The 26,457-nt window shown below is 46.9% G+C and overlaps 1 protein-coding gene across 1 annotated transcript; it reads left to right on the top strand.

The window, feature by feature from the left end:
* The first annotated feature begins 10,914 nt into the window (after nt 1–10,914).
* Nucleotides 10,915–25,250, top strand: aph1b (aph-1B gamma-secretase subunit). Its single transcript, XM_004086057.5, has 6 exons — nt 10,915–11,288; nt 21,844–22,014; nt 22,216–22,289; nt 22,583–22,705; nt 23,560–23,687; nt 23,794–25,250. Exons 1-6 carry the CDS (start codon nt 11,176–11,178, stop codon nt 23,959–23,961), a joined length of 777 nt encoding a protein of 258 aa, XP_004086105.1. The 5' UTR covers nt 10,915–11,175; the 3' UTR covers nt 23,962–25,250.
* Nucleotides 25,251–26,457: the final 1,207 nt, after the last annotated feature.

Below are 26,457 nucleotides of genomic sequence, written 5' to 3'. Positions count from 1 at the left end.
CTATGAGGAAGAAATGACAAAGTTTAAGAAACGACTGTGTGGTGCTCGTAAAGTGTCAATTGGAATTGACCTATGGACTAAAAAGGGACTGTCTGCATCATTCCTTGGCATAAGTTGTTGCTTTTTTTGTGTTGATCAAAACAATCCAGAACACATCCTGCTCGCTCTTGAACAAGTTGCCCATCCACACACTGCCCAGTCCATTAAGGCCTGCGTGGATAAGTGCATGCAGGAATGGGGCATTTCAAATGACAAGATTCTGACTGTAATAACAGACAATGGTAGCAATATGGTAGCAGCATTTAAACACACTACTCAAGAAGAAGAGGGTAGCTCAGAGGATCAAGAGGAGTCTCCCCGAGGTGAAAGTGATTCAGAGGAGACTGAAGACCATCAGTAAGTCACTTTTATTCATAATTTCATTTGACAGTAAGTTAATGTATTATCTCATTTACCTGATATGTATTTACTTTCTTTTTGGTAGCTATCAAAACATGGAGATGGATATGGAAAGAATGCCATGTGTGGTAGAGGGCTGCATTGGGATTGGGTACGCCGGGTCCCGCGGGACCCAACCCAAATCTCGCGGGATTGGGCGGTTTGAATTGTGCTGCGGGCGGGAGCGGGCGGCAAAAAAAAAAACGCGGGATCAGTGTTGCCATGAATATCTCATGAATATATAATAGCGGACTACGTTGTGAGGCTGTTGGATTCTTATGTACTGAAGCTCCGTGAACGCACCAGGTAGAGACGCCTAATGGCCTCTGTCATCTAACCTGTTGTTGGGGGTGTGCAACGCCCCGCCTCGCCTCTTACTAAGAGCGCGCTTCAGGCCGTCTGTCTGCGCGCCCACACACGCACACTTTTAACCGAACAGGATTTGGGAAAATATATTTAATATTTAAGTTGCACACTACACAAAAGAGGAATGCATGAAAAGATGAGGCTGGAGGAGGGACATGAATCTCTTTAATAATTTCAATAAAAATACGTGTTTTTTTCCTGCGGGACGGGAGACGATACAAAATCAATGCATTTCTATTACTGTGCGGGACTAAATTCTCAGAGTTTTGCGGGTGCGGGCGGGAGTGTAACGCATACGTTGCAGGAGCGGGCGGGATTGGTCAGAAATTCAGCGGGCGCGGGATGAAGAAAATAGTCCCGCGCAGGGCTCTAATGTGTGGTTCACACGCTGCAGCTTGTCGTCCACATGCTAAACAAGGAGTCAAGTGTGAAGCGAATCCTTGACAAAGCACGATTAATTGTGAAGCTCTTTCGGAAGTCATCTGTTGCAACACAGAAGATTTTGGATAACTGTGGTGTAATTGTTTTGAATGATTGTCCCACGTGCTGGTCAAGTACATATTACATGATTGCACGACTCCTCAAAGTTAAAGATCCTCTTTGTGAAATAGCAAATGAGATGGGGTGGGACAACTTACTTTCTAGTGAGTGGCAGAAGCTCAGCTCATTGCATGAACTCTTGTTGCCTTTTGCTGAACACACACAGACTCTTCAGAGTGACACAATGTCTATGTCCCTGATCGTCCCAGCCCTTTTGGATTTGCATAGCCACCTTACTGATTTTGAAGAAAACACAAGTCATCGGGATTTTGCCACGCTAGCACGAAAAAGAAAGTAAATTTAAACCAGCGCTTTGCCTGGGTATTGGATTCATCAGATGAAAATTTCTCCCCACAAAACTTCTAAATGTTTAGAAATTATTTTGTAAAATTCTTTGTAATAATTTTTTTATTTGTAAGTCCTGCAACAATGCATTTTTCATTTTGAGCTTCGTTTGATCTTTAAAGGCTGACTATTTCTCCTATTTAACAACCACAAACGATTTATATATATCTATATCTATCTATCTATCTATCTATCTATCTATCTATCTATCTATCTATCTATCTATCTATCTATCTATCTATCTATCTATCTATCTATCTATCTATCTATCTATCTATCTATCTATCTATATATATAAAGATAGATATATATATATATCTATATATATATAAAAACGCCCCTCTCACCCTCCGCGGGTGGTTTCTCCTCCAAGCTCGGGTCCTCTACCAGAGGCCTGGGAGCTTGAGGGTCCTGCAGTATCTTAGCTGTTCCTGTTCTTTTCTGGACTGAGAGGTCTGAGGTCTTTCCAGGTATCTGTTGTAGCCACTCCTCCAGCTTGGGGGTTACTGCCCGGAGTGCTCCAATTACCACAGGCACCACTGTCACCTTCACTTTCCAGGCTTTCTCCAGTTCTTCTCTGAGTCCCTGGTATTTCTCCAGTTTCTCATGTTCCTTCTTCCTGATGTTCCCATCGCTTGGCACTGCCACATCCACCACAACGGCTTTCCTCTGTTCTTTATCCACCACTACAATGTCTGGTTGGTTCTCCATTACCATCCTATCAGTCTGGATCTGGAAGTCCCACAGGATCTTTGCCCTCTCATTCTCTACCACCTTCAGAGGTGTTTCCCATTTTGACCTTGGGGTTTCCAGTTCATATTCTGCACACATGTTCCTGTATATTATTCCAGCCACTTGATTGTGGCGCTCCATGTATGCTTTACCTGCCAGCATCTTACACCCTGCAGTTATGTGCTGGATTGTTTCAGACGCCTCTTTGCACAGCCTATACATTGGGTCTTGTCTGGTGTGGTAGATCTGAGCCTCTATGGCTCTGGTGCTCAGGGCTTGTTTCTGAGCTGCCAGGATTAGAGCTTCAGTGCTGTCCTGTAGGCCAGCCCTTTCTAGCCATTGGTAGGACTTCTTGATATCAGCCACTGCAGTCATGGTCCGGTGGTACATCCCATGCAGGGGTTTGTCCTCCCATGAGGATCTGTCCTCCAGCACTGTATCCTCTGCTCTCCATTGCCTGAGACATTCACTGAGCACACTGTCATTTGGGGCCTTGAGCTTGATGTACTCATGGATCTTGGATATTTCACCCTGGACAGTGGCTTCTACACTCACTAGTCCTCGGCCTCCTTCCTTGCGGCTAGCATAAAGTCTCAAGGTGCTGGATTTGGGATGGAACCCTCCATGCATGGTGAGGAGCTTTCGTGTTTTAACATCCGTGGTCTGTATCTCTTCCTTTGGCCATCTTATTATTCCTGCAGGGTATCTGATAACTGGCAGTGCGTAGCTGTTTATTGCCCGGGTCTTGTTCTTGCCATTGAGCTGGCTTCTCAGGACTTGCCTTACTCGTTGGAGGTATTTAGCTGTGGCAGCTTTCCTTGTTGCCTGCTCCAGGTTGCCATTTGCCTGCAGAATTCCAAGGTACTTGTAACTGTCCTCGATGTCTGCTATTGTTCCTTCTGGGAGTGAGACCCCTCCTGTGTGGACTACCTTGCCTCTCTTTGTCACCATCCGGCTGCATCTACAGCCCGAATGACACCCCAATGTCAGTACTGTAGATCCTGGTGGTGTGGATCAGGGAGTCAATGTCATGCTCGCTCTTAGCATATAGCTTGATGTCATCCATGTAGAGCAGGTGACTGATGTTGGCCCCATTTCTGAGTCGGTATCCATAGCCAGTCTTGTTGAATATTTGGCTGAGGGGGTTCAGACCTATGCAGAACAGCAGTGGGGACAGAGCATCACCTTGGTATATCCCAGATTTGATGGCCACTTGTGCAAGTGGCTTCCCATTGGCTTCAAGGGTGGTTTTCCACAGCTTCATTGAGTTTCCTATGAAGGCTCTTAGAGTCCTGTTGATGTTGTACAGCTCCAAGCATTCAGTGATCCATGTGTGTGGCATTGAGTCAAAGGCTTTCTTGTAATCAATCCAGGCTGTGCACAGGTTGGTGTGTCGTGACTTGCAGTCTTGAGCGACTGTTCTGTCGACCAGGAGTTGGTGTTTGGCTCTTCTGGAGTCTCTACCAATGCCCTTCTGTGTGTTACTTATGAATTGATCCATGTGCCTATTTATCTTGGTTGCAATGATGCCTGACATGAGCTTCCATGTTGTGGACAGACAGGTTATTGGCCGGTAGTTGGATGGGATTGCACCCTTTGAGGGATCCTTCTGGATCAGGATCGTTCGCCCTTCCGTTAGCCATTCGGGGTGAGTCCCATCTCTTAGCAGCAGGTTCATTTGTGCTGCCAGGCGCTCGTGGAGTGTGGTAAGCTTCTTTAGCCAGAGGCATGTGTAGCCCAGGTGGTTTTACCTACTTTGTTTTGCCTTAACCGTCTGTTAGTTTCCTTTCTGCACATTTTTTTTTTTTCTTTTTTTTTTTAACTTGTCCTGTCCAACAGCTGGGCAGACAGACGAGAGCTGAGGGCCTCTTGTGTTGGACATATTTTGCTTTAATAAGAGGGGTTATTAATCTTCTGACAAACCAAAGGTATGTCTGAATAAACCCCTTTTGTAATTGAGGCCAAACTTTATTAATTTCAATCATGTCTGAAAATCTTTGGTGTTGGACCGGACGGAAAAGGAAAGAGGGGAAGAAGAGAGAGGGACGCTAGAGAGAGGGGGGGGTAAGGGGTGATAATAGGAGGGGAAGGGGGATAAGACCATGAAGCAGCATACAGCAACAAGTTTACTGGTTGTTAATCATTATGGTAAGGTTCAAATGCAGTACAAAAAGGGCGGGGCCCGTCCACACACACACTCAAATGTTATAAACACACCTGCTAGCTGCAAAAATGTCCACCTGTCGACATGTACACAAAACAGATAGTGTTCACACACGCATACTTATGCCTTAAAACCAACTAGTGTAAAATATTTCAGTCATTCAGTCATGCAAACTGTTAGTGCAAAGGTGAGCTAACACCAGTGCTCAGGTGAGGTTTTATGTTCTTCTAAAATGGATGGTGGAACGTGAAAAGAAGGAGGGAGAGTGCCCAGCCATCCCCACCCCAAGACCCCCACCGCAGCAGCAGCGGCAGCCGGAATCCCCCCAACGCCACACGGGAACCGGCAGGGAACAACCGCCGCCCGGGCGACCAAGCCCGCCACCCAGGCCAGGGCCAGCAGGGCCGCCGCAAGGCCCCAGAGCCAGAGGCCAGGGAAGCACGGAGGGAAAGAGAGCGCCGCCCCAGCCCAACCAGGAGAGCAGCCCCCCCGCCGCGCCGGGAGAACCCAACGCAGAGCCCCACCGGAGAAGGACGCCCACAGCCCCAAACGAGCACCCCACCACCACCCAGGAGTTCCGGGCATCCCCCCGCCCCAACCCCAGGTACGAGCCAGGACCCCCCAAGGGAGACCCGCTCCGCACTCCAGGCAGCCATCCGCCCGGGCCACGGTTGGTCCAGGGAGGAGCGAGGCAGGGGGCCCGCCGCCCCCGCCCAGGAGGGGGGAACCCCGGGGAAAAAAAGAGGGCCCACAAGGGGTGTTATAAATATGGCCCGACCAGGCTCGGCCACAGTTGGAAATTTGGCGGGGCCCAGCACTCAGGAGCAAGGACCAGAACCCACCCCCCAGGGACCAGACACCCCCGGCTCAGATGTAATGTGAACTCCCCCACCGCGCGGAGAGAGCACCGCCGGGCCCAGGAAGCCGGCACCCCGGGGACACGGCCGCCGTTGCAAAGGGGCCCGCACCCCCCACCAGGGAAGAGGCAGGGGACAGATGGACCCAGGTCCCACCTTCCTTGCAAAATGTGTGTGCGTGTATGTGTGTTTGAGATGGTGTGTGTGTGCATGTGTGTGTGTTTATGTTGGGATGTATATATTGAGGGGGGAGGGGTGTGTGTACTAAGGGGGGTGCAGTTAAAATTGGCGGGTAGAGCACTAAGGGGACATCTCCTGATTACTCACATTGACATCCCCTCACCCTCCCCACCAAGGGGCCCTAAATGTCTAAGGTGCGGTTAAAATTGGCGGGTAGGGTGCTAGGAGGACATCCGCTGCTTGCTGGCAGTGATGTCCAAGCACCCCCCCTACCAAGGGCCCTACATGTCTAAGGTGCAAATAAAACCGAAAGAGGGGGGGCCCACTCCATACGGCAACCATAAGAGGGGGGCCACTGCCTAGTAAACCCCCCCCCCAAGGCTCATCGCAGGCTAAGCCCCCCACCCCCTCACCCTATTATGAGGTTATATGAGGAAGGAGGTAAGTTGGGGACAGCTGATAGACTGTCCCCCGGTGGTCAAACAGCTGTCCCCCGCCCCCCCCCCAGCAAGGGGGCCAGGCCCACCCAGCCCAGGGGCCCCACCCCCGGAGGCGCCGACACCCCAGGCCCAGCACCACCCCCCCCACACAGAGAGAGAGGAGCCAGAAAGCGCCGCCCCCCCCCCGGAGCAAGGCCAGGCCCCCACCCCCAAACGCCGGCCCTATAAGAGCTCTGGTCAGGCCTCGACGGGACCGAGGCAGCCAACCGGCCGGGGAAACCGCCGATGGCCTCAGCGGAGACCCCGACCCGTCAACCCCCCCTGCCCCGTACCAATAGTGGACCCCCCCCCTCCCCAGAATGCCCCCCCACAGGTCAGGGCCGACAAGACCCCCCCCCCCCCCCCCCCCCCCCCCAGACCCCGCAGCCGAAGCGGAGGACACCCAGAGCGACCGGGGGCCCCAAGAGGGTTGTCCCGTCCCGCCCCAGAGCCAGGGAAGGGCCGATCCCAGCCCCAGGCGTAGATGGGAAGCCCATCCAGCGCCGCTGGGCCCCCCCCCCGAGCAGCGCCCCCCGCCAACCCCCCCCAGCACAGGCAAAGGGACCACCCCCCCAAGCCAAGCCAGACCACCACCCCACCCCCCCACCACGCACCCCCACACCCAAGCCCAAAGGACCACGCAGCGCCCCAGCCCGCCCCACCCAGGCGCCGGACCCGATCCCCCGACCAACGGAGCCCCCAACAACCCCCGCCAGGCACCGGAGGCCCCGACCCCCACCCCAGCCCACGGCAGAAGGGCAAGGAGCAGCGACGACCAGGCCCCCCCCCACCCCCTAAGTCACGGAGTTAGCTATGGGAGACCAGAGAGACCGAATTCTTTCGAAGTTACTTGAACTTTGGGCTGACATTTTTTCCAAGCTGATATGATCAAGCAGCAGATTTCTGTGTTGACTTATATTTATATATTTTTTTGCTTTTCCAATTTATTAAAATAGTTTTTTTAGCAATGCAAAGAGTTATGAAAATTATAGGGCCTAATCCTCCTTCTACATTGATGGCACTCATGTCACCAAGCACACAAAGTGACGGTGAAGCTGTGATTGAAACCTTAAGCCAGACTGATAGATCGGCACATACCTGCCGCCAGAGAGCCTGGACAGGCGTGCAGAACCATAGTGCATGCATGTAATTGTCGGGTAGATTACTGTCACAGTGCTGACAAATGTCTGAGTTACTGAGACCCATCTTGAACAGCCTCTGTCCAGTGTAGTAAATTCTGTGAAGAGTTTTGAAATGCACATTTCTGGTCACCTTCTGTTTCCCCTTCGACGTCACTCTATCACGTGAGCTAGTTGGCCAATCACAGCCTTGCTTCTCGCGTCATCAGGACATTACGTGATACGGCGCGACCAGTCGCGTACGCTTATTAGGGTGTAGGGAATCAATGGTTTAAGACGCGGCGGGGAAGCTACATGGGCGGTACGGTATCGGTCTGAATTTACATCTCGTTAACCACCATTTTCCGCTAAGTGATTATTTTGGTAACATGTTGTCATAGGAGCCCTCTAATAGTTTTCTGCTGTTCCCCTGAACGGTCCGACAGACCTTCATTTGACTCTCCCCACCGCAACGCCTTCCTTATGCCACTATGGACATCCTCTGAACAGTGGGCGAGTCTTGTTTGAACATTTTCTTCCTGTGGTGCAGTTAAAGAGAAACTGGACTCTTCTCCTCTGACAAAGCCTATCTCAACAAGAGTATAGTAATGCTGATGTGTTTACTTCTTGAAGTGCTTTTGTATATATATGTTGAATGGCCATTCTGTGTTTCACTATTTATCACTGTAAATCATCTGCGCAAGTCATTAAAGGTGCTAATCCATGAACAATTCCAGTCTCCTAGCCCTCCCTCCTTGAGACGAGAACTAGACTTCTGATCCCTAGTCCATTAGCCATTTAGTTGCTTATTCATATCAATTAGTAGCTTCCGGTGTCAAAGGTGCTACACATGTATCATGTCAGGGCCCGGTGCTGTCCAGTTCTTCATACCTGAGACTTTTCTTGGATGTCAGCCACTGTGATGGTTACTGGATTCTGTTCAGGGAGGTTGCTATGTTCTTTTCTCAGAGAGACCAGCCACTGGGCATTACTGTTATGTGCTGTCTCTTTCTCCCAAATACTTTTCCAGTACTGTTCAGTTTCTAGCCTTGGTGGGTCTGTTTTGACCCTGCCACTGAGCGTACACTCTTGCAGGTTGAGTTGCGAAGAGCCTGTTTATTCGTCTGGCTTCATTGTCTCTTGTGTACCTCTTTAGGTGACTGCTCAAGGCTAGGAGCCTTTGGTTGGCAGTTTCCAGTGCTTCAGGTATGGACATCTGATTTTATCTCTTAGGTACTTGCTTTCTCATTGTACCTCTTTGAGCCTCTGTCAGCTTACTCACATCCTTCCGAGTTGCCTTGATTTTGGCCTCTAACCGTTGCTTCCATGGTGGGTACTGTTTTCTTCCATGGTTGCTCTTGTAGCCAAGCATCTCAGGGATCACTGCTGCTGAAGTGTATGGAATCTCTGATATATCTGATACAGTGCTGGAAGACAGATCCTCATGGGAGGACAAACCCCTGCATGTGATGTACCACCGGACCATAACTGAAGTGGCTGATATCAAGAAGTCCTAAGAATGGCTAGAAAGTGCTGGCCTACAGGACAGCACTGAAGCGCTCATCCTGGCAGCTCAGAAACAAGCCCTGAGCAGCAGAGCGATAGAGGCTCAGATCTACCACATCAGACAAGACCCAAGGTGTAGGCTGTGCAAAGAGGCGCCTGAAACAATCCAGCATAACTGCAGGGTGTAAGATGCTGGCAGGGAGAGCATACATGGAGTTCCACAATCAAGTGGCAGGAATAATATGCAGGAACATGTTTCCAAAATAGGGCTGAAACGATTCCTCGAGTTACTCGAGTTACTCGATTACAAAAATTCCTCGAGGCAAAAACTCTGCCTCGAAGCCTCGTTAAATTCCTATGACGCGCACTATACGCGGGATTTGATTGTGTCACACGGCCCGTTTATTCACACGGACCTTTTGAATTTAGTTGGCGCGATGGCGGAGAATAGATCTATAAATAAACGGCAGAAATTGTCTAAAGTGTGGGATCATTACACACTTAATAAAGAAGAGAACAAGGTGCAGTGTCTCCACTGCAAAATAGAGCTGGCATACCACAACAGCACATCTTCCATGATTCAGCATCTGAACAGAAGACATCTGAGTGACCGCGGGAACCCCAACGCCTTAGGCGCGGGATCCGCGCGTGCGAGGGGCGGCGTCAGCAGCTCCGCGCCCCCTCCGCGGCGACCAGTGCGGGCCGCCTCGGCTGGCGGCAGGAGCCCCTAGCTGTGGTATTCAGGCAACCGGGCCTCCTTTGAACACTCTAATTTTTTCAAAGTAAACGCTTCGGACCCCGCGGGACACTCAGCCAAGAGCATCGAGGGGGCGCCGAGAGGCAGGGGCTGGGACAGGCGGTAACTCGCCTTTCGGCGGACCGCGAGGCTTCTTTAAGCATTGCAAAAATACAAAAGCATTATTTTTACACGAAATATAAACAATGATAATGATCAAATATGTTTTTCTGATTCTTTTATTTTTAATGGCCTTCCACTTTGGTGTTGTGCCAGTCTTCTGTCCCCCCCCCCCCCCCCCCCCATTCAAAATGTTCTAGCTCCGCCACTTCTCAAGACCAACTTAAAAACACCAAAGTAACATTTGCATCAGAGCGGATCTTTAAAATCAAATGCTTGTTCATTTTACAACCACATCATTTTTGTTATGCATTATTTGTTTTGGTTGTTCAAAAACACACACAAATCGTTTTATCCGATTACTTGATTAATCGATCGATTACGTGCTAGATTAATCGATTACAAAAAGAATCGATAGCTGCAGCCTTAGTGCAGAATATGAACTGGAAACCCCAAGGTCAAAATGGGAAACACCTCTGAAGGTGGTAGAGAATGAGAGGGCAAAGATCCTGTGGGACTTCCAGATCCAGACTGATAGGATGGTAATGGAGAACCAACCAGACATTGTAGTGGTGGATAAAGAACAGAGGAAAGCCGTTGTGGTGGATGTGGCAGTGCCAAGCGATGGGAACATCAGGAAGAAGGAACATGAGAAACTGGAGAAATACCAGGGACTCAGAGAAGAACTGGAGAAAGCATGGAAAGTGAAGGTGACAGTGGTGCCTGTGGTAATTGGAGCACTCCGGGCAGTAACCCCCAAGCTGGAGGAGTGGCTACAACAGATACCTGGAAAGACCTCAGACCTCTCAGTCCAGAAAAGAACAGGAACAGCTAAGATACTGCAGGACCCTCAAGCTCCCAGGCCTCTGGTAGAGGACCCGAGCTTGGAGGAGAAACCACCCGCGGAGGGTGAGAGGGGCGTTGTTTTTAATCTATATATATGTAGATAGATAGATATAGATATATATGTCTATATATGTATATAGATATATATCTATATATCTATATCTATCTATCTATCTATCTATCTATATATATATAGATATAGATATATAGATATATATATATATATAGACAAGGGCTGCACGGTGAAGCAGTGGTTGGCGCTCTTGCCTCACAGCAAGAAGGCCCCCGGTTCAAGTCCCAGCTGGGGGACGTGAAAAACAACATCAATGGGGGACCTTTCTGTGTGGAGTTTGCATGTTCTCCCTGTGTATGCGTGGCAATAGACAGCATTGTCATGTGGCGGCCGCCGACCTCACCAAGATGGCGTCGCGCTCCGCCAGGCTTCCCAAGGGGGCGTGTCTCCTCTAGCGATGTAACTCATTGGATCCAACGCTCCACTAGATGACGGAAACGAGCAAAGCCGCTGCTAAGCCCCAAGAAGAAGAACTCCATTCAGTCACGTGATGACGCTCCTGTGACGCGGCGGTGGTTGGAGTTCGGGTGGAGCAGTTATAGTCCCTCTACATCAGGGCATTAGATATTTTTCCAGGTTTCCTCCTCAAACTAATCGGAGATTCGGCGTCATCGTCAGAGCAGCCAGTGTTTCCCCCCGCAGACAGACAGACAGACATACAGACAGACAGACAGGATGACGGCGGCGGTGTTCTTCGGCTGCACCTTCATCGCTTTTGGCCCGGCCATCTCTCTGTTCCTGTTCACCATCGCCAGAGAGCCGCTCAGGGTCATTTTCCTCATCGCAGGGTGAGCATGAAACTGGTGTTTGTGGCTGCGGTGAAGTCTTTCCCTTCGAGCCGCGACGGCTTCTTGAAGGCAAACGAGACCGAGCTAGCTAGCTAGCTAGCATAGCAGCGCTATCTTCATCAACTTCCGGGTTCGTTCAGCGGTGGTTCGGAAACTCAGCGTCCTATTTGACATTTATGCGTTCGAATCCCAAAGTTAGAGAACACATTCGAGTCCAAACGGCTCCTGGTGTTCGCCTAAAGGCCGACAAACCGAAAAACGAAAACTTACGCTGCTAGCAAAGATCCTTAGGCTTCGGTCAAGGAAGGTGTCAACAATCACACGCCATTACTTTGAAAATAACTTTTCTGTTCTCACCAAACCACATCATTTTAACCTTAAAATATTTTTAGTTTCGTGTTTAGTATTAGCTTTGGCAGTTGACCAAAATGTTGTCATTTCTTCCTAGTTTTGCAGTGTTGTTTGGGTGTTTCTGCATATTATCCGCTGGATCTTTTTACTGACGTACGTAACGGTCTGCATTGTAAAGAGGATCTTTATCAGACAAAGAGGATGCTGGTTTCCGCACAGAAACTGTTATAGCCATCGCAGGTAGTTGCAGCCCATATCATTTAATTTGATGATGCTATTGAAACGTTGAGTATTTTTAAAACAATATATTTCGAGTAGAAATGCTAGAATGAGCTTGTTTGTTGTTTTATTGCTAGTGTTTCTCACCAGAACTTTGGTTCGGTTCTGTGTTCTCCTGCTGTGAAGCTGCATGATGCTCAGGTCTGTACTGGTTACCTCGAGACCAGATGAGTAAGAACAGAACTGCTTCATCGTCTTTAGGCTGCAGTGGAAAACCTGAGCCCTCAGTTTTTTTGGGGACCTTTGAGTCACAGCGGGTTCCTTTCAAATAAATAAATAAAATAGGCTCGCTTGATAAACCGTAAGTGTATCGACATTGCAATATCGTGAAAAACGCGTGCCGCTAAAGACGGTGTAAACCACAAACAATGGTTACCTAAATGTTAACACACATCCATAGACAGATACCATTAAAAGACAAAGTTCTTGATTGTTGTCCATGTTAGTTTCGGTCAGTACTACCAGGTACTACTAACTAGCAGTATACTTCATCTTGACTTTTATGTAACTAAGTTGTTACAGTAAAATGGAAATGATGTGTTAGTCATTTGCTTTGCCATTTGTTCATGGATCACGCATCATATTGATCACTAATATCACTAGATTTCCTCATATCGTGCAGCCCTACTTTAAAATGTTAGACTGTAATCATCTTGGTGGGAATTATGGAGTCTAGCTTCACAAAGCAGCATCTTTTGTTCACCTTTCGGCATATCCCTTCAGGGATTACCACAGCGAATCAGCTTTCACTGGTTCGCACAGGTGCTTTGGCAGAGAGTTTTATGCCAGAAGCCCTTCTGGACACCACCCCCTATTTAATCCGGCTGGGGGCCAAAGAAAACAAACCCTGATTTCCCAAACGGGTGTGTCTTATCAAGAGTGTAGCGATGCGATACTTATCACAATATGTCCCACGATATGGTATCACTTACATCCCAAGACTGAATCGCAACAGTTTTTCAATAGATCCTTAAAGACTATGACTTACAAAAAACATCTACCTGAATATTAATACGCCTTTCATTGTAATAAAAGAGTAAAATTCATTTAATTTAATTATATATATCTACACTGACCAAAAATATAAACGCAACACTTTTGTTATTGCTCCCATTTTTTATGGTATGAACTCAAAGATGTGAAACATTTTCCACATACACAAAGTAACCAGTTCTCTGAAATATTGTTCACAAATCTGTCTAAATCTGTGATAGTGAGCACTTCTCCTTTGCCAAGACAATCCATCCCACCTCACAGGTGTGCAGGGCTCCAGACTGCGAGCAATTGGTCGCATTTTTGCGACCAAAATTTGAGAGTGTGCGACTGAATTTTACATCCAGTCGCACATGTGCGACCAGTAAATTTGCCTCCCCCACCCTTCGTATTTTTTTATACATTAAACGTGAAAGGGGCACGTCAATGATCAATGAGACGCGAGCGCACACGCACGCAGGCAGACACACACTCGCGCACATAATCATCAAACGCGAGCACACACTCTCGCGTGATGCCCGTCTGTGAGGCGGCCACTGCGTGTGAGAAGAATAGGGAAAGCCACTGTAAGTGGCTAAAATGCGTGTAGGGGGAGGGGCCTAGAGATAATCGAGTGCGCGTAAACATCTGTGGGAAGGAAACGGAGACAAATATCACAACCTGATATGTGCGTCTGAACTATGAGTAAGTGAACTATTGATTCGTTCTTCAGACCTGCGGCTAGTGTACCAGTGCCAGAGTGTACAGCAGGGGTCTCAAACTCGCGGCCCGCGGGCTATTTGCGGCCCCCAAGATGATATTTTGCGGTCCCCGCCTTAATATGAAGGTTTAATGTTACTGCAGGCCGCCAGTTTGTATGAATGACACTTTTTCATTGTCGTGCGCGTAGCTGACAAAGCAACCAATCACAGTGGGGTATATGACTCTTGGGGGCGTGGCAATGACAGGACTTGAAAGAAGGAAACCTGACAGCCCCCTCCCTCCCCGGACCACATTAAGGAGTTCCTTACTTTCCTTTAGAACGTATTTATTCGCTCGTAATTTTCTAAATACATGCAGTCCGTGCTGAACTTTTCTCTGGGCCGCACAGAACCGGAGGAAGGTTCAGGTTTTGGTTACGGTTACGGCGGCGCATCAAACGGTTATGCACGGCCGTTACGGCAGCACACCGCTCCCGCGGGAGTCGGGTCAGCTGAGGAGAATAAATGTCCCACACCTACATGCGTGACAGCTAACGGGGCTTGAACTTTAAACACGTGCGAGCAAAAACAACATTAGTTTTAGACACACTGAAAATACGTGGGGAAAATGCAACGATAGACGTGTTTGAGATGAACCAGCACCTCGCCTGGATCGTTGGGGACACCAGGCGGGGGGGCTGTGAGATGAAAGCGAATCTGCAGCAAGACTGAAGGAGAACAGGAAGTTGGAGTTGTCCTTAACATTCAATTTAGTTTTAATATTCTTCTCCCCCTTAGTATGATCTGAGTTATTATATATTTTATCATTATTTTAATGTTTTGTAATGTATGTAGCCTTTTTTAATGAATTGGTATTTTAAATTATTTTAATTGATCACTCCACTACAAAAACAGGGCTCGACATAGCCATTTGTCCGCTGGCCCGGTCCTGTTTTTCGAGCAGTGCGGACCACAAGACTTTACTTTTCACTTGTCCGCTCGGGCCACTAAAATATTTAACGGTTTATATATTCTTCACCTTTTTCAATAAAGTAAATTTTGCGAAAACGTGTAGATTTACCTCGTCTTCATAATTTAGTTTTTCTGCTAGTCCTGTGTTAAGACTTCAAGGGTTTCTATGGGAAACCTTTGATCACTTCTCCTTCTCTCCCGCCTGCGCGCGCGGCTTTCACTGCCGAGCACCACGCGGCACGCGCTCACTACTTTTTTTTTTCAAACTTTATTGAATGTAACAATTCAATACAAAACAATGTTAAACAGCAACAACGAAGGCACAAGCCAGTGGGTTATTATTACATTTGATTATAAATCCGTCACTGAAGAGAGACTGAAGCATGTCAGAGATGTGGAAGACATGGCAGGAATAGATAGGAATATATTGGATGGAGTAGTGGGTATAATTAGTAGTATGGACAGCAAGATATTTAATGAATGCATTGAAGATGAAACTGTATCCACTAAGCTTTAAGATGAATGTCAAAGAATCAAAGGCAACTCCAAATACCTGAATCTCAGACTCAAATGCAGTAGAATGTTAAACTACTTAATTTTGTTTTTCTTTACAACACTGTAAGCAGTAAGTATTTCTAGTTAGCTGAATGATCTCAGTTAGACCTGCACAATATGAGGAAAACTCGCGATATGCGATATCAGAGATTAAAATTGCGATAACGATATAATTTGCGGTATATAAACAAACAGCAAAATAACCAAATAACCATTCCCAGTTTAAAAATTATACTCCAAATGACCCACGTTGACATAGGTTACAAACATCTAACATAACAGGGCTCCATCTGATTGGTCAACAATGTGAAGGCGTCCATCCGATTGGTCAAATGCATTAAGGGATTTATTTGATTCGTTAAATGGTTCAAGCTGCCATTAGATTGTTTTAACACATTTAAGGTTTATGATTTATTGCGATATTTGCCGTTAGAAGCACCATGAAAACTTCTGAACTAGTGTTACCTACTACACTGCAGTGCTCTCTTCAAAACATCTGAAACAGACTAGAGCAGATTTAAGTTTGATATGGTCTATTTTCAGTCATTGAAAAGTGTAGAAATAAGTGATGTCACCAGAATGCACCAAATTGTACCATATTAAAAGTTTCCGGGGGGGCATGCCCACAGACCCCCCTAAAGTTGCAAGCACCTGCGGAGCGGCGGGTCCCGCTATGCGCGGTGTCGGGCCAGTAACTTTCAGGCAGGGCCAGTAAGTTTCAAAAACTACTGGCCCTGTGGGCCAGTGCAAATTTCTGGGCTATGTCAACCCCTGAAAAACCATCAGGACACATGTCCCATAATGCATTGTTTTGTAGTCTGTAGGGCAGCTTTCAGTCAGTTCAGTTTCCAGCTGTGTCCGGGTAGGTTTGCCCCTTGCTCCCACCCCTTTCTCGCGATATTTTTGTGATGATTGACAGGTGAAGTTGGAGCAAAAACAAAAATATATGTCACACACCAGGTGATCTGTGCAGCGTTGAGTTCACCTGGGTGATCTCAAACACACTTATTGTGCATCTTGGCTGCACCTATTTGGTGTCACAAAGATAAATTTCCATCAGTTTTCTTTACTTATTTGTACTGTCATGACAGCGATGGTGCTGTCAGTTTACCTTCTTGTTGCATCTTCAAAAGTGCAGAATAAAATGTGACACTGAATTTGAAACAGCACATTGTAATTTCTGCATCTATTATTAAAGTATTTATTAGTAATACAGTGGAAAATAGTAGATTTGGTTAGCATGTTGATTTACGGTATGCGCCCCTAAATTTTCTGGTTGTGCCCCTAAAATTTTCAGTTAGGGGCCACTGTGCTCCTAGTGAAAAAAGTTAGTCTGGAGCCCTGGTGTGCCATATCAAGATGCTGATTAGACAGCATGATTATTGCACAGGTGTGCCTTAGACTGGCCACAAGAAAAGGCCACTCTGAAATCTTCAGTTTTGTTTTATTGAGGGCGTCAGGGGACTCAGACAACCAGTCAGTATCTGGTGTGACCACCATTTGCCTCATGAAGTGCGACACATCTCCTTGGCATAGAGTTGATCAGGTTGTCTATTGTGGCCTGTGGAATGTTGGTCCACTCTTCTTCAATGGCTGTGCCAAGTTGCTGGATATTGGCAGGAACTGGAACACGCTGCCGTGTACGCCGATCAAGAGCATCCCAAACATGCCCAATGGGTGACATGTCCGGTGAGGATGCTGGCCATGCAAGAACTGGGAGGTTTTCAGCTTCCAAGAATTGTGTCCAGATCCTTGCAACATGGGGCCGTGCATTATCATGCTGCAACATGAAGTGATTTTGTTGGATGTACGGCACAACAATGGGCCCCAGGATCTCGTCACGGTATCTCTGTGCATTCAAAATGCCATCAATGAAATGCACCTGTGTTCTCCGCCCATAACATATGCCTGCCCATACCATGACCCCACCACCACCATGGGCTACTCCATCCACAACATTGACATCAGAAAACCGCTCACCCACACGACGCCACACATGCTGTCTGCCATCTGCCCTGAACAGTGTAAACCTGGATTCATCCATGAAGAGAACACCTCTCCAACGTGCCAGACGCCATCGCATGTGAGCATTTGCCCACTCAAGTCGGTTACAACGACGAACTGGAGTGAGGTCGAGACCTCGATGAGGACGACGAGCATGCAGATGAGCTTCCCTGAGACGGTTTCTGACAGTTTGTGCAGACATTCTGTAGTTATGCAAACCGATTGTTTCAGCATCTGTCCAAGTGGCTGGTCTCAGACGATCTTGGAGGTGGACATGCTGGATGTGGAGGTCTTGGGCTGGTGTGGTTACACGTGGTCTGCTGTTGTGAGGCCGGTTGGTTATGCTGCCAAATTCTGGGAAATGCCTTTGGAGACGGCTTATGGTGGAGAAATGGACATTCAATTCCCTAGCAACAACTCTGGTGGACATTCCTGCTATCAGCATGCCAAATGCACGTTCCCTCCAAACTTGCGACATCTGTGGCATTGTGCTGTGTGATACAACTGAAGATTTCAGAGTGGCCTTTTCTTGTGGCCAGTCTAAGGCACACCTGTGCAATAATCATGCTGTCTAATCAGCATCTTGATATGGCACACCTGTGAGGTGGGATGGATTGTCTTGGCAAAGGAGAAGTGCTCACTATCACAGATTTAGACAGATTTGTGAACAATATTTCAGAGAACTGCTTATTTTGTGTATGTGGAAAATGTTTCACATCTTTGAGTTCAGACCATACAAAATGGGAGAATAAACAAAAGTGTTGCGTTTATATTTTTGGTCAGTGTATATATATATATATATATATATATATATATATATATATATATATATATATATATATATATATATATATATATATATATATATATATATATATATATATTAAAGAGAACAGTGAGCATTGTCCGATTTTTCCAATAAAATCTTTTTCTGTATAGGAAAAAACCATAGAATGAATGTGCCTGAACCAATCTGTCTCAACAACAAGAAAAGCGACGCTGACTGAATATTTAAAAGGAGCCGCCTCTAGCTGAGGTCTGGTTGTTTTGTGCGTGTAGAGCTCATGGAGGCTCAGTGGGTGGAGCCGCAAACTAGCGGCCAGAGGTTTAGGTGGAAAACAAGAGTCAGACGCTGAAGGACGCTCAGAAATAATGACATACATTTGGTCCTGACAGCATTTTGAATCCATACAAGAAGCGCTGAATAGTATATTTTCCTACAGGCATAATTAGGTTCTTTTTAGGAAGAAAAAAACCTCGTTTTCTAGGACATAGTTCCTGCAGAGCGGCAGGAGCTCTTTAGAAATTCACCTCTGAGTTGTGGATGGGACTGTTGGCGTAGAGTAAAGGCCCGTACACACCGGAACGAATATTCGCCAGGCGTTATTCGCCAGGCGTTATTCGCCAGCGTTTTTCGCCACGTTTTTTGTGTTCACACCCAGGCGATTTTCGCTGACGATGAGCCGAGCGAACATGCAATTTCATTCCCTGACATTAGATGGCGCTCAATGTAAACAGAAATACTCCTGTACACAAGGTGGAGCTGCGCAACTTTACGCTTCTTAAAGTCGCTTTTCACTCAGAAGAAGAGAGCAAGTATTTACACGCTTGTCAGAATCAAACAGAGAAAACATGAATATTTCAAGCATCAGTAGCTCCAACTGGTGCTTGGTTCGGGGATATTTTAGAATGTCCGTCATTATTTCTATGCGGCTGTGTGTAGACGCTACTTGGCGTCTATCTTCTTCGCTGGTATGTGTGCTCAGCAAGGCAGTTTTGTGTTTGAGCGCCCCCAAGTTGTGTTTTACTGTAACTTCAGAAGCTCCAGACACGTGTGCAAAAGCGCCATTCTCATTGGTCGAGTAGATTTCGACGCGACGCGTCGAAAAAAAAAAACGAACCCGAGGCGTTTTTTTTTTTTGACGCTTTAACGCGTGGCGTTTTTTCGCGTCGGTGTGCACACTCTCGTTGGTGCCCTTTGTTTAGTCACGAGGCGTTAAACGTCGGCGAAAATCGCAGGCGAAATTCGTCCCGGTGTGAACAGGCCTTAACTTGTGAACTAACTATAGGTGTTGTAGATTGACTGTGTGTGAGCGCGGAGCGTCTTGTGTAGTTATAGTAGGAAGGTGCGCACACGTGTGTTGGGGGTGCGTGTTGATTCTTTTGCAGCGGACCGCTCTGGAGCTGCACGCAAGTTTCACCAGTGCTCTCTGGTACAGACATCTTCTCAGAATATTATTTATTGCCCAGTAATAAACAGACTGCAGACACTTTGTCACCTTTCCGGTAGCCGTGAAGCCTGACACCCATGGAGAAGGCGGGGCAGGAGGCTCCGCCTTTGTTTATACAGACACGTATCGTAACGTTACGCTGCAAAAAATAGTTCCCAAACAAAACATGTAGTGATTTTCATGGAAATCTAACAGTGCGCGTTCATGTTTGGTGTTACGGATTGAAGGAGGACAGTTACCCCCCCCCCCAACACAAAATCCTCCGTTGGGCGGCCGTGTCGCGCACTTAGGAACGCACGCAGCTTGTAATGGAAATGAATACAATGGAAATTTATAATTAGAAAGCAGTAAATTTGTCGTATTTCCTCACGAGACGGAAACTTCTGTTGTAGAATAAGGATGTGTGCTTCTGAAAGCGCGCCTGTTTGTGTAAACGGAGCCGCGTGCCACGTGCAGCGCGAAGTTAGACACTGAGAGCACGCGCGGTGGGAGAAAAGGAGACAACAGTCTGAAAGAAAGAAAGTCTGAACACTAGCAGAAAAAGGAAATTATCACCAAAGATGAACGTGTTTATTATAGTTCCAAGCACGCACCATATGCAAAACGTAAAAAAAAAAAAAAAAAAAAAAAGTGCGGTGATGCGGTTATCGTCACAGCCCTAGCGGCGCATCAAACCAAAAAAACGAACCCGGGGCGTTTATTGAAAAGTGACGCTTTGACGCGTGGCGTTTTTTCGCGTCGGTGTGCACACTCACATTGGTGCCCTTTGTTTAGTCACGAGGCGTTAAATGTCGGCAAATATCGCGGGCGAAATTCGTCCCGTGGTGAACGGGCCTTAAGCCTGTCCCCACTTCCCGTCACCCATCTGTTTATGTGTTCTCCTGCTAGCTTACAGCCCCTCACACCCCCAACCCAACATTGGCGGTGCAACCACATAAGGGAGCATCATCAGATCTGACCAGTCCTGATCCAGATTCTGATCCAGATTTCAGCTCAGACCAGGAAGACAAAGACGTTTCTGGATCTGTTGGTCTGACAGTGGATGATCAGAATGGAGCAGAGCAGAGAGATGTTGGCCTTCACTGTTTGTAACAATTACAAGCTTTCGCTCTGCAGCATTTTTTCATCTGCTTCTGATTCACAGCAATTTGAATAGGGATGGGTATCCTTAAGGGTTTAACGGTACTGCTACTCTTATTGATACTGCTTATCGATCCAGTATTTTAACGATAGTCTCATCGACGAAAAATGAATAAATGAATAACAAATTAAGAACATAAAGTGTTTTATTTCCTCATTATGCAACATTGTTTTTTGTTGTTGCGTGGATGTGTTAGACCAGGGGTCTGCAACCTGAACCTCTCAAAGAGACTCAGTTTCCCACTGAGATGAAAGCACAGGGAGCCAAAACACTAGGTGTGTTAAAAAAATTATGTCTCCCCTAGGAGATCACCACTGACTGTTTTATTAGAAAAACTTTCCATCCCATAACAGACTGTGGTTATGTGATGGCATATGGGACGCCCCCTCCACGTTCACGCTGCTGTCTTCCTCCTGTCTGCTCTGACGGTGTTAAAGGCTCCACCACAATCTGAGAACATGATGGTTATTTTACTAAACCACAGAGAGCCGCCGCTCGGGGAGGAAAGAGCCGCATTTTGGACCGTTTAGCTCTTTCTGCCATCATATATCTTTGGTAGCGTTCCTGTGTGAGCACGCCACATACTGTCTGAACAACAGCCCCGCCCCCTGCACACAAATAGCCAGACAGACCTCTCCTCTTCAGTGAGAATAGCAAAATTAATATCATCATTAATTAACGGAAAATGTAGAGTTAAATATGGCAGATAACCTTTATATCTTGTGGGACACAAAAAAAGCGACTTCTCCAGAACCGATAGCAGAACCTTTGAGGTCAGATCTCAACGATACTGCGGTCTTGAAGAATGTTGCCCTGGAGCTCGGTCAATACCGGGGCTCGGTAGCCATCCCTAGTTTTGAAGTTTAATTTTCTTTATGTATGTCCTCTTTCTTCAGCTAAACCACAAGAACCTTTAAAAACAACTAAAACATCATTTTCATTGGAGTGGGTTTTAAAGCAAAAGTTTATAAATAATATCCAAGTAAAAAGAATTCAGTGGTAAATGGCGTATGCTTGAATAGCTCCTCCCTCCTTTCCTCAAAGGCCCAAAGCGGGTCAGCAGAGGTTCTGCCCCCTCATAACAAAGGGAGCTCTGTTGGTGGGGTAACATGTGATCCACGCCACAAGATCTGCAGATCAGGGGTCTCCAGCCCTGCTTCTTGCCTGTTTTCTAGCAGATCCAGCTTGAGTCTCTGCTGGATTGGGTTTTCTGACCACACCTGATCCAGGTGTTCCGCATCAAGCAGGAAGCAGAGGGTTAGCTGGAAAACCAGCAGGGAGGTTCCAGTGCTGAATTGTGCAGCTCAGAGTAAATGATGGTTTGATTGTCCTGTTCTTCCTTCCTGAAGGGCCTTCTTCTGGTTGGTGTCGCTGCTGCTGTCCTCGCTGGTCTGGTTCATCTCGGTCCAGATCAGTAACAAAGAGAGTGCGGCGCAGCAGAAAGGCCTGCTCATCTTCGGCGTGGTTCTGTCGGTTCTGCTCCAGGAAACTTTCCGCTTCGGTTACTACAAGTTACTGAAGTAAGAGTCCGCCTCTGTGGTTCAGCGTTTGCACCGCCCGTCATGTTTGTTCCAGTCAGCTGCTCACTATTTTTTAACTTCCAAATTCCTGTAAGACTGTTTGGTTCTGAGCACAGCCCCCTCCCTGGCCTGGGACTTTCCCGTTTTTGTGTTTGTTCCGTTGTTGTGGCTGGATGAGTCTGATGGGTTTGTGTCCCGCAGGAAAGCCAACGAAGGCCTCCTCACTCTCAGTCAGGAGGAAACCATGCCCATCTCCATTCGACAGCTGGCCTACGGTAAGTCTGGCCGCACTTCCCCTCATTTCAGCATTCAGGGTGTTTACTTTAAAAAATCTGATGGAAATAAGTATTTATGGTGATTTTTTTAGAAGAATTATTCCGCCTTAAATCCACTTCAACTCTCTTGGCTTCTATGGAAACCAACCAAAGCAGCAGATAGGAGGTCCAGTCCTCCTTTCTGTTCGGTGCTGATTATTGGACGGTCAAACGTGGCGCTCCTGGTGCCGGAGCGAGTGTCTGCATGGAACACGCTCTGGTTAACACGAAGACTTCCTTGTGGTTTGTTCCAGTTTCTGGCCTGGGCTTTGGCTTCATGAGTGGGGCTTTCTCTGTCGTCAACATCCTGGCTGATTCTGCCGGGCCCGGGACCATCGGGATCCACGGAGACTCGCAACACTACTTCCTGTCTTCAGGTACAAACTGGCGACACTGTATGTGGCCCTGCCCACTTTGACCTGTCTAACAGTGGCCTCGCCTAAAAACCTTATTGATCTCACAAAGAGGAATGACCTTGTTGCATAGCTCTATGAAAACAGCAGATGGATGATCAAGAACCCAAAATACACTTAAAAATGACCAACACTATTTATGGTCCAGTGTCTCCAAGTCGTAGAGTCTGAGATCTGACAGGAAGACAGATCTGTGAAAGCGCTGCTCGGTGCAGCGAGGTGTTTAAGTCTCAGTGCAGCCATTAGGTTTCTGTAGCATCCTCTTCTCATCCTCCACGGTCTCCTCAGCCTCTCCTGTGATCCCATGTCGTTGTTGCCAAGCAACAACACCCGACTGTGTAAGCCCGGGCGACCGCTTCAGACTCAGAAGATGGTGTGAAACACCCCAAACAGGAGTAGTGGACGCCACCGCACTCATTACGTGAAAAAAGTTCATGGCCGTCAAAAACGGGTTAATAAAAAGAGAATACCAAAAGAAAAAAGCCCAAACAGAAGTTAGCTAACACAGTGATAGGGCAACTGGTAGCCTAATGTGACGCCGGTTTGAGAAACAACAGAGCAGCTAGTACTGGTACTAACTAGGCTCGTGGTAGAAGATGTTTTTCTGGGTTCTGCTGCGTAAACACTCAGAACTAAGAAGAACCGCCCACTTCCAGTTGGAGACCAGAAGCCACGTCCTCTTCTGCCAGAAGCCCGTCCCCTGGTTGAACTGGGTCCTTGTCCCCGGCGTGGGAACCCGCCTCAGTGCTGGTGGCCTCTCCTGTGACCAGGAAGTGGACGTCTGAGTCCTAAAGGTCTTTTGGTTGTGTTCCCTCCAGCTTTCATGACGATGGCCATCATCCTGCTCCACATGTTCTGGGGCGTGGTCTTCTTTGACGCATGTGAGAAGCGCTGCTGGTGGGCGGTGGGCCTGGTTGTCATCGTCCACCTGCTGGTCTCCTGCCTGGTGAGTCCTCAGAGGGTCAAAGCGGCGACTTTCCTCTGCAGAGCCGTTGTTTCCTTTTTTCTTTTCTTCAGGATTCTAACAGAAAATTCTTTCTCCTCTTCTGCAGACCTTCCAGAATCCAGATTACACTGCCACTCTGGTTCCTGCCTATGTGATCTTGTTTGGGATGGGGGTCTGGGCGTTTTATACCGCCGGTGGGTCCCTGAGAAACCTGAAACTCTGCCTCACGTGCAAAGATAAGGACTTCCTGCTGTCCAACCACAGGCCAAGATAACGGCGTGCTCAGCTGAGGTCCAGGACTCCTGCAGGTTTTCTTCACGTCACGCGTCTCTCTAGAAGAGTCTGGGTGGACCACCGTCTGTATCTCCACAGTGATTAGGGTTCAGAGAGGCTGCTTTCAGCCGTCTCCTGGTAGATCCTCGTTTCTCCTCTCTTTTGTTGGACTTCATTTTGAGATGCAGCTCACCGTCTTTGGTGAAGAAAACCATGAGTCTCCTGCATGTTTCTGTTGCTTTTCTCAAAAGAACCAGACGTCTTCTTTGATTTTTGTTTCATTATATTACCTCTGAGTTCGTGGTCAACCACTGGAGTCTGGAAAGACGTTTCCTCACAGCAAATGTTTACTTCCCCTGAAACGGCTTTCTATTGTTTTCTTCAACAACCTGCTGGATTCACGTTAAAGACTTCAATGTCTGCTCCGGATCCCAAACAACAACTTTTCTACTGTTAGTGAAGATTTCAACTTGTTTTTTTGAAGTGATAAGAGCTTGGTGGGGACAAATGTAGTTAGAGGAATGACAAAACTTTAAATTGTAAATATGTTGACATAAATATGATTTGACTTGTTGCTTCAGCTGTCAGTCAGATGAGCATGATCAGCGGATCTCCTGGGGATCAGCGGACAGCAACGATAAAGGCAGTCTGGTCATGTCTGAAGTGAGGATGGATCTGGAATTTTTTGTGCTGTAAAGGTTCAGAACCGAACAGAAAATCTCGCCTCCTTTAGTTTTAAGAGAAGCCAAATAGTGAATTCCTTCCTGTTCTGACTTTTCTGTGTTTTGGTCGTTTGAACTTCTTCATACTTTAGCTCTCACAACATTTGCTGTTAAAATGTTCAGCTTTAGACAAAGACTTTGTTCAAACAAAAATATGAAGAGCTTTATGTTTGACTAACATTTAAAAACGGTGTGATCAGCTAATTCAGCAATATTGACTATCTTGAGAATCTGACAATAGAAAAATGGCATTTGTGAAGGAAAGAGGGTGTACTGAACGGGTTAAACCAACGCAAACCTGCATGTCAGTAGAAATGTAAATAAAGGTGTTTAAAGTCTCTGTAGAAATTCCCTTTTTTATAATCGTTTGCTCTGATGAAGGTACTTTTCATTACTTTCAAAAGGTTAAGAAGTACTGTAGTTACATTTGATAAAATCTCACTACTTTCCACCTAAAGTTACTGCTTCACCTTTTTGCAGAACATTTTTCATTCTCAAATCATTTAGTTCAACTTGTACTACATAAAATGATTAAATGAACTGAGTTTAATAAAAGATCAAATGTGTTTACACGTCTGTGGAAACCGCTTCTGCTGCTGTGTGGGTTTGACCTGGACTTTGGACTGGCTGACTTTTTGTTTGGTCACGTGATCAGATTCTCCTCTGTTCTGTTCTCTGCTTTCTGATTGGTAAACTGGTGTAATCTCCTGCCCTCGTGTTGGCGTGCTCCTGCCCCTCCCCTCTGCGTCTGTGACTTTGACGTAAATTGACGTGTGTGACCGTCAAACATCACCTGACTTTGAAATAAAGGGTGATTTTTACATTTTTTATTTTTCCCATGATGTCTGTGTGATACACACCCTCAAGCATCGCCGTCACGCTCATCGTCCATCTTTATGAAGGGTCGGGATGTTGACGCTGATCAATCATCAGGGCTGAGGATTGCCAATCATTTCCAGAAGTGATTTGATTCATCGGAGCCTGGATCGATTCCATTCACGATTCTCAGTCCACTCCATTCAGTTTTGAATTTACACGGTTTACACATTTAGACATATTTGTATAGATGTACATTAATAATCTACATGAGAAAACATAGACAGAAAGCTCCCTGGAGGAACGATGATCTAGTCAGGGCACAGAAACAACGGTACCGCAGAGCTGAGCGAAAGTGGCGCAAGTCAAAACTCCAGGTTCATTATGGAATATATAAGGCGGAGTTGTACGCTTACAACCAGATCTTATGCAGAACAAGGGAAAGGTACTTCTCTGAAATAATTGGAAGTTGCAGCAGCAACTCTCGTATCCTGTTCACAACAGTTAACAGATTAACTAACCCTCCAACCCAGCTACCAATAGAACTGGTTTGCACACCTAAATGTAATGAGTTTGCTGTATTTTTTAATGACAAGGTTCAGGGCATTAAAAAAGCCATCAACTCCACAACACATATAACTATCGAACGGCCACCTACTCACTCTAAGCTGACTCACTTTGTACCTGTCACTGACCAAACTGTCCAAGAGACCATCACCCGTCTGAGCTCGTCTACATGCTGCCTTGATGTGTTACCCACTAGATTTCTAAAGTCTGTCCTGAACAGTGTGATGCCATCAATTACTCAAATAGTTAACATGTCTCTTCAATCTGGAATATTTCCGGAGGCATTTAAAACTGTCGTCATTAAACCTCTCCTGAAGAAAAGCGGTCTTGATCCCACTGTACTGAATAATTACAGACCTATCTCTAATCTGCCATTTTTAGGAAAAGTCCTT

This window comes from Oryzias latipes, chromosome 3 (assembly GCF_053564925.1).
Source record: "Oryzias latipes strain Hd-rR chromosome 3, Olatipes_Hd-rR_3.1".
Taxonomy (NCBI): Eukaryota; Metazoa; Chordata; class Actinopteri; order Beloniformes; family Adrianichthyidae; genus Oryzias; species Oryzias latipes.
Note: the sequence above shows the minus strand (reverse complement) of the source record. Positions and strands in the feature narration are given on the sequence as shown.

Coding starts and splice junctions, on each gene's coding strand:
- aph1b (XM_004086057.5), top strand. CDS start 11,176: ATGACGGCGGCGGTGTTCTTCGGCTGCACCTTCATCGCTTTTGGCCCG. Junction 22,290..22,582: donor CATTCGACAGCTGGCCTACG/GTAAGTCTGGCC, acceptor GGTTTGTTCCAG/TTTCTGGCCTGGGCTTTGGC. Junction 23,688..23,793: donor ACCTGCTGGTCTCCTGCCTG/GTGAGTCCTCAG, acceptor CCTCTTCTGCAG/ACCTTCCAGAATCCAGATTA.